General features: G+C 30.2%; 1 protein-coding gene across 1 annotated transcript; it reads left to right on the top strand.

Moving 5' to 3' along the window:
• Window positions 1–5,586: 5,586 nt before the first annotated feature.
• LOC106333359 (SUMO-conjugating enzyme UBC9) lies at window positions 5,587–6,381 on the top strand. The gene is made up of 2 exons (XM_013771815.1): window positions 5,587–5,932; window positions 6,034–6,381. The coding sequence occupies exons 1-2, from the start codon at window positions 5,621–5,623 to the stop codon at window positions 6,262–6,264; spliced, it is 543 nt and encodes a 180-aa protein (XP_013627269.1). The 5' UTR covers window positions 5,587–5,620; the 3' UTR covers window positions 6,265–6,381.
• The last annotated feature ends 793 nt before the right edge of the window (window positions 6,382–7,174 follow it).

Genomic DNA, 7,174 nt, shown 5'->3' with positions numbered 1-7,174 from the left:
CAGTGGTCCAGTGGTAAAATGCCTTGCCATTTGACCAACCAACCTGGGTTCGAATCCAATGTTCTACATATTTTTTATTTCAAATCATGTAAAACGACGTCATTTTACATCATTTGAAAACGACGTCGTTTCACTTAACGCCAACAATAAACGACGTCAAATATTTCTGTTAAATTTGTTGACGGCGTGCTAAATTGGCAAGTCAGCGAAAACATTGTTAATTAATTCTAAACTTTCAATGAAAGTTTGGTGTTTTTTTGGTCAGCCCAAAAGTTTATGTTTCTTTTGGTAATTCGTGCAAAGTTGAGGTTTTTTTTGGCAGAATTCTCTATAAAAAATGGAGAAAAGTTTTACTTTGTTAAACATCGAGCTAGTTTATATTTAGAACCATAAACTGAAAAAGATAAACATAAAATATATTGAAGTTTAACATAGTATACAGTTTGTTTTTAAATGTGGAACCTATAGCTTCTTTTGTTTTATCTATTTTAATAATTCTACTAGCTAGGAGAGGTTGGGTTATGTCGTTGGCCTACCTCTTTTTCACTATTTTTTGTTGGCTTTCATTAATTATTCAAAACCAATGAGAAGATTATGGTTTTAGAATCTCTTAGTGTAATTGTTGCAACTACTACTCACTCATGATGTGATCATAGTAGCTAATAAGTATGACCTTTTGCTTCTGCCATTATTTCAACTATAATTTTATTTTAAAAAGTCTAAATTTATTGACAAATATGGTTTGATCCATTTCTTTATAGTCCCTATTTTGACACATGATTGATTATTCACTTGTGCTCGCAAACGTTAAAAGTATACAATCTTACGAGGTTTAATAGAATCACAATTGTTTAAGTTTAATCTAAGTATGTTGAAAGCAATTCAGTCTATAAAAACACAGAGAATAATGTGCATGTGGTATTTCTCATAAAAACATTCTCAAGTGCACCGCCGTACCCTTGTTACAAAAAGCATTCCTAAGCGAAGTTTTCTTCCATCACAAGAAATCAACACTCATGAAATTTAGGTGAAACTAAGGAAACAGACATTTGTGATAGTCAGTGATGTGCTACTAAACATGCAAATTAACCTACTAAATCAAACTATTTGTCTAAAATGTGTTGCCCTGAACTTTATTTTTTTGGTGGCCTGCAAATGCTCTTTGAAGGAGGGAAGGCACGGTTCTAGTGAAGACTTCTTAGTGTTTGTTATGACAAATATGGTTCCACTCTGTGTTTTGGTAAAATATATTTTTGTCAAAAATATAATTAATTAAAATAACAAGTTGATATATCTTTACTTTTATAAAATAAAAATTGTAATATTTTATACATTTTAATGGAAAATATTGAACTTCAACATATATACTATTAGTATTTTGTTGCATTGTTTTCAAATAAATCATCATATTTTGTACAACTAGAAAATACAGTACTATCAAAAATTAAAATTTCAAACTAAAATATAAATATCAAAACCAAAAGTCAAATATAAAAATCTAAAAACCAAAAGCTAAAAACTAAAAACTAAAATCAAAATGCTGACAAAAAAAAACTAAAATCAAATCTTTAAATGTTTGTTATTTTACTAAATATTTATTTAAAAAAGGAATACTAATTTGATTGATAAAAGTTGAAACCTTTGTTAGATAGATTGACGTTGTCATATCATATGGGACCTGAGATCAATGATATACAATACGATAAAGAAGACACCTACTTCCAACTAAAATTGGCTTTATACCGTGACTGAAGCTTTTCCTCCTCGATGATATTCATACATACATCTTCGATATTTAACATATACCGACTTTAAGATTTGCTATTTTCGATTTCAGAAGATAAAAAGTTAAAATGTTGAATATGACCCAGTGGTTTATGCACGAGATAATTCGTAGATGGGGATGGGACTATATTGGCTTCTCTTAGTTGAAATGAAGATATGTGTTTTTCGCATTAATTGGTGACATGAGTTACATTTGATTAAGTTTGAAGTGTAATTCAAAAATGTTACTAATTTGGATTTAATCTTTTGACTTAATATTTGAGTTATTAATGAGTTATTTGTGAGTTACAATTTTTATTTATCCTTTTAGTAAAAATGATAACTCAAGTGTTAACCCAACATCAAACAATTTCTTATGTATTAGAAATTGAGTTAATCGTTTTTGGTGTTTGACTAGTTATCCTATGGTTACCTTTTCCTTTTTAACAATTTTAACTTTTTAATGTGTCCATGTCCCACATTTAGATTTCTTAGTTAATGACGCATTTTCAAAGAGATATATAGTTGTTTAGCAATTAATCAAAATGTTTATAAACTATTGTTTCTCACTTGAATTATTCAAAAAAAAAAAACAATTCCAATAATTTTAATGGTAATTCTATTTGATAGCTAAAATTTTACATATATGTAAATTGATATATGGTGTTATTAATACCATTATATGTGTGTTTTGAGCTAATTCTCAGTCATAATTCGTGTTTAATTGATATCATTCCAGGTTTGAAGCAGGTGAAAGAACAAAGAAGAGAGATTCTGGAAGTCAGATGTCGTTTTGAAGGATTCGATGCGGAACAGCCATCTAGAACAACCCGAAGGTTGTTCCCGAAGAGAACAAACGTCTGACTGTTTCCGATCATTAAGGAAACTTCCTATTCCGGAAGTTTGCCATAGATTCCACTCTCTCTTATCTCTTTACCACCAGCGCCTCCATATAAAAAGGCATATGCTATCATTTCTTTTTCTGAAGCTAGTTTTGCAAGAGACCGAGAACTATTTTCTTTGGATTAAACAACTTGTAAGGGAGAAGGCTTCATCCTCACGAGAAGATCATCCTAAACCCTTGTCTTTCTACTTTATTTTATATGCAGTATTATTCAGAAATCATGTCTGTGTCATCCTACTTTATGATTGAGTAGTAGGCTAAACTTGCTTAGGGTTGTAGGGTGTTAGCCGCATGAACTGAGTTCTATACTGCACCTCATTGCACTTGAATAGTTGTTCAGTTTTCATTGACACCCGATTAATAACCCTAAGCCGACTTCATTTAAATCGAATTTGAACCATCTAGGTATTATAGTTACTTGCGTCACAATTAATTCTCAAAACCCCACTTCTTTCTCAGCTTATTATTGAACTCATAAGAGTAAATAGTAAACTAGTCCTCTGGATTGAATCTCAAATATTACAATTACCATTGTTAACTTGACAGTAGCAAAAATTCATTTTTAGTGTATCATAAATATATAGGTATCCTATGTTAGAATATTTATATAAGTATATTTATTTAATTTCAACGTAATTTACTGTAGTTTAATATATATTATTTTTTCATTTTATTTTATAATAATTTTTTTCATAATTGATATTCATATTTTTTTAAAAAATAATAAATACTGCAACTTATACTTCAAAAACATCACTAATCAATAATTCTAATAAAATATTAATACATATTTTACAGCGAATTCTATGCATAAATCTACTGTTTCTGTCACAGGGTACACTAAATTATAACTTGATTGTAATTCAATCCTTGATCAACATGTAGGATCTTTAGTTGCACAGGTTGTCAAAACAAAAAAGTTTGCTGATCAGATTGGGTTTTAGTAGATTCTTAAATTTAGTATACATTTAAACGGTCAGGTTTTCGATCCAGCATTAAGGGAAAGTAAGCTTCGATTTTTCAAAATATTTGAGAACTCAAGACAAGTCAGAAGTGGTCAGCTCATTACTGACGCCACGCTACTGCGATAATTCCCTACAAACCCTATTGAGATGACCGATGACTTGATGGTCACGTTACCGGTGGCCGGTGGCCGGTGAGCAGACCTGATCAAACAGTTTTGATGTCACCATTTGCCTTATTGCACAAGCCACATGGTTTTGATACATAGTTTTAGATATATAAGTTACGTCTACTACAAGGATATCTGTTTAGGGTTAGTATAGTATTGTTTCAACGATGATAAGGGTTTCATAATTCTCGCTGATGATAAGGATTTTCATAATTGACTAAGAGTCTAAGATAAGAGAAGATTCAAATCAAATCCTATTTATTTTTGTTACTTTTGTTCGAGTTTTAATAAAGATACAAATTACCATCAGTTAAATTAGGTCAAGATTATTCAGCATGCATTAGCGCATCGATCATTGTTTCAAGAATCAAGATACATCTTTGATATTAATATATTCATGAATATCAAGCCTACCTAGAAGATACATATATAGTGTGATCCAGCTCAGGACTCTTAGTGGAACGGTAACTACTTTGTATAATGGCCCGTAACTCAAATTTGTATACACGCGACAGCTATATTTGGTCTGGCGATAATACATATTACAAATATCATTTCGTGTTTACAAACTCTATAACCAACTTACTTCTAATTATGCATACAAATCCAAAGCGGGCTATAAGTAAAAGGAGCTGTGTATACTTTAAATATTCCTTATTTATAAATTATTATACTCGCAGATTTTAATTGGAAGTCTAATTGTTCTTTTTTTTGTTATCTTTTAGATGGAAACGTGTTGGTGATTCGCACTTGCTTTTTGTAAGTTAAATCCACAATGCATGAGAATGAAAAAAATATGCACAATGCATATGTCACCATGAAACGTCATTCAAGTTGTGGATACCATAATTAATGACTTTTGAACGCTTGAGCACGTGCCACATAGTGTAGTTTAATTTTAAACCAGCAAGAATTTTATTCGATCAAAATTTTTATTTAAATTCGTTAATTTGTGTGGTTGTTAAATAAAATAATAAATCATTCGTTGGTATAATTTTTAATAAAGATTCAACATTATTGATTACAATATCTGCATATTCTCCAAAAAAAAATATCTGCATGGTGAAAAATGATGGGAATAATGAAAAACGAAACACCAAAAGTCAAGATCACTTTTTGTCCAAATTAAATTCTCAAATGAAAATATGAACAATACAATGCAAATCTAGCGAATCAAATCAGTATAACAATTTTTTTTTTACAGCAAACAAAACATTTACAGACTCATATAAAACATTTTCAGTATAATATAATGTTTTATAAGATTCCAAACAATCATTTTAATTAATTTGCATAATTAAAATTGATTACTTTTATAACATTACCTAAATGTAATATATTATATAAAATAATATACATTAAATAAATTTAAATCATATACGTTATATTTTAATAACGATATAGATAACTAAAATATTTAGTGTAAACCGTCTATATTTTATTTTAGATAAATAAAATTAATAAAAGACTGAAACGAATGTATAAAATAGAACACTTCATATATATGGTATAATATTGTTACTTGCATATTAAAAATGATTTATTTTTTTTTAAATAAATACTAATGGGTAAAAAAAGCGACCACCTTTGTATCAGCTTTCCATTAAAATCTAAATGTGCTTTTATCCAATAAAAGAAAATGTAGAATCCACCGTGTAGTTTATACATTCACCATTATTTATCCTTTTTCAACTATTAAAAGTTGTTGAAACTTGAAGGAGATTACCCAAACGCAACCGCTGTAATTTATATGCTGAATGTAAGAGAGAGCGAGAGAGTAGTCACACTTGAAACAATAACGCACACATAGAGAGAGAGAGATGGGAATATTCAAAACCTGTAGTTTCCGGCGAAGTGCATCTCCGGCCGCCGCAGATAATCAACCTAACTCTAAAAACTCATCGGCCTCTCTGTGTGGGGAGAAGAGGCTCTTGAAAGAATCTAAAATGAAAGATCAAATCCTCATGAAGCTTGTCAACTCAAGATTAGCTTCGCCTGAAAATGTTTTCAGGTGGGAAGCAAACATCATCGGACCGGCGAATTGTCCGTTTGAAAACGGTGACTTCGCCGTCTCTATTCACATCCCGACCAGTTATCCATTCAAGCCACCCAAAATCACGTTCATAACCAAGGTAGGAAAATCCCGGTTTAAGTAACTTTTCGATTATGTTTGGTACACGGTTTGATCTCGGAATAACCGGTTCAAATTTTTATATTTTGTTCCTTGTTTCAGATATTTCATCCTAATGTCAATAAAAAGGGAGAAATTAGTATCGATATATTGGGATCGCAATGGTCACCAAGTTTGAGGATCGATTTGGTACTCTTATCGATATGCTCCGTTCTATCAAACCCGGTCGAACCATTTGTTCCCGGCAATCCTGCCGTGATGTTGTACCAGCAAGACCGGAACGCTTACGAGAAAATCGCGAGAATGTGGACTTTGGAATTTGCAAATGCTTGACGATTACTTTCAGAAATTTTGTGTGTGTGCGGTTAACAATAAGTTTGTCAATAATCTGCTTTTCTATGTTACCTGTTTTGTCAACTTTAGCTGCTTATATGTCACTGGAATTTAAAGTTTTAGTTACGAGCTTAAGTGAAATATGCGTGTGTGTTATAATTGTCATTGCCGTAACTTAAAGAACGAATTAAAAGGTAATAGTACATATTGCAATATATGAATATAACAAATTCTGCAAACAACAACCATATTTATATAATTCAGACCAGCGTATTACTTTTGCTTCGGTAGTCTTCATTGCTGCAAGAGCCACAGCAACCAAAAATGCCAAATATATAACAACCTTCAGGTTTTAGACAACATCACTCTTCAAATAAAACTAAGTAAAAAACAAAATTTGATCTAAAATGTTGATATATATAAGGTGATTGTTGTTTATGAACCGTAGAATGTCTACACTGGGCTTTTTTCAGTAAACGATCGTGACTTGTTTTGGTCAAGAGCTATCCCCTAAACTATATTTGCGAAGTGATTTATACACATGTCGTCACTATAATCATTCTCGCTGAAAATAAAGATGACATGACACTTAAAATAGATGACATGGTTTTAGAAAATAGTGACATGACATCATATTAATTGTGAGATGTAAAATTTCCTTATAAAAATTTAAATTTTTTTTCAGAGATTTTAAATATGGTAATAAAAATAACTCATATATCATCATTAATGTCAATTTTCCACATAAATATTTATTTATGGTAAACTATTAAATATATTAATAATTCATATATCACAATTAAAATAATAATATATATGTATATGTGTATCTCACATTAATAAAAATAAACTAAATAAAGTAACACTAATCCAAAAAAAAATTGATAGTTAAATATTTAAACATTATTTA

Source organism: Brassica oleracea, chromosome C3 (genome assembly GCF_000695525.1).
Source record: "Brassica oleracea var. oleracea cultivar TO1000 chromosome C3, BOL, whole genome shotgun sequence".
In the NCBI taxonomy this organism is placed as follows: Eukaryota; Viridiplantae; Streptophyta; class Magnoliopsida; order Brassicales; family Brassicaceae; genus Brassica; species Brassica oleracea.
The sequence above is the reverse complement of the archived record's forward strand: the minus strand, read 5'-3'. Positions and strand labels throughout refer to the sequence as shown.

Excerpts from the sequence above, each read along its gene's own strand:
- LOC106333359 (XM_013771815.1), top strand. The coding sequence starts at position 5,621 with ATGGGAATATTCAAAACCTGTAGTTTCCGGCGAAGTGCATCTCCGGCC. Across the intron at positions 5,933-6,033 it reads AAATCACGTTCATAACCAAG|ATATTTCATCCTAATGTCAA; the intron begins GTAGGAAAATCC and ends TCCTTGTTTCAG.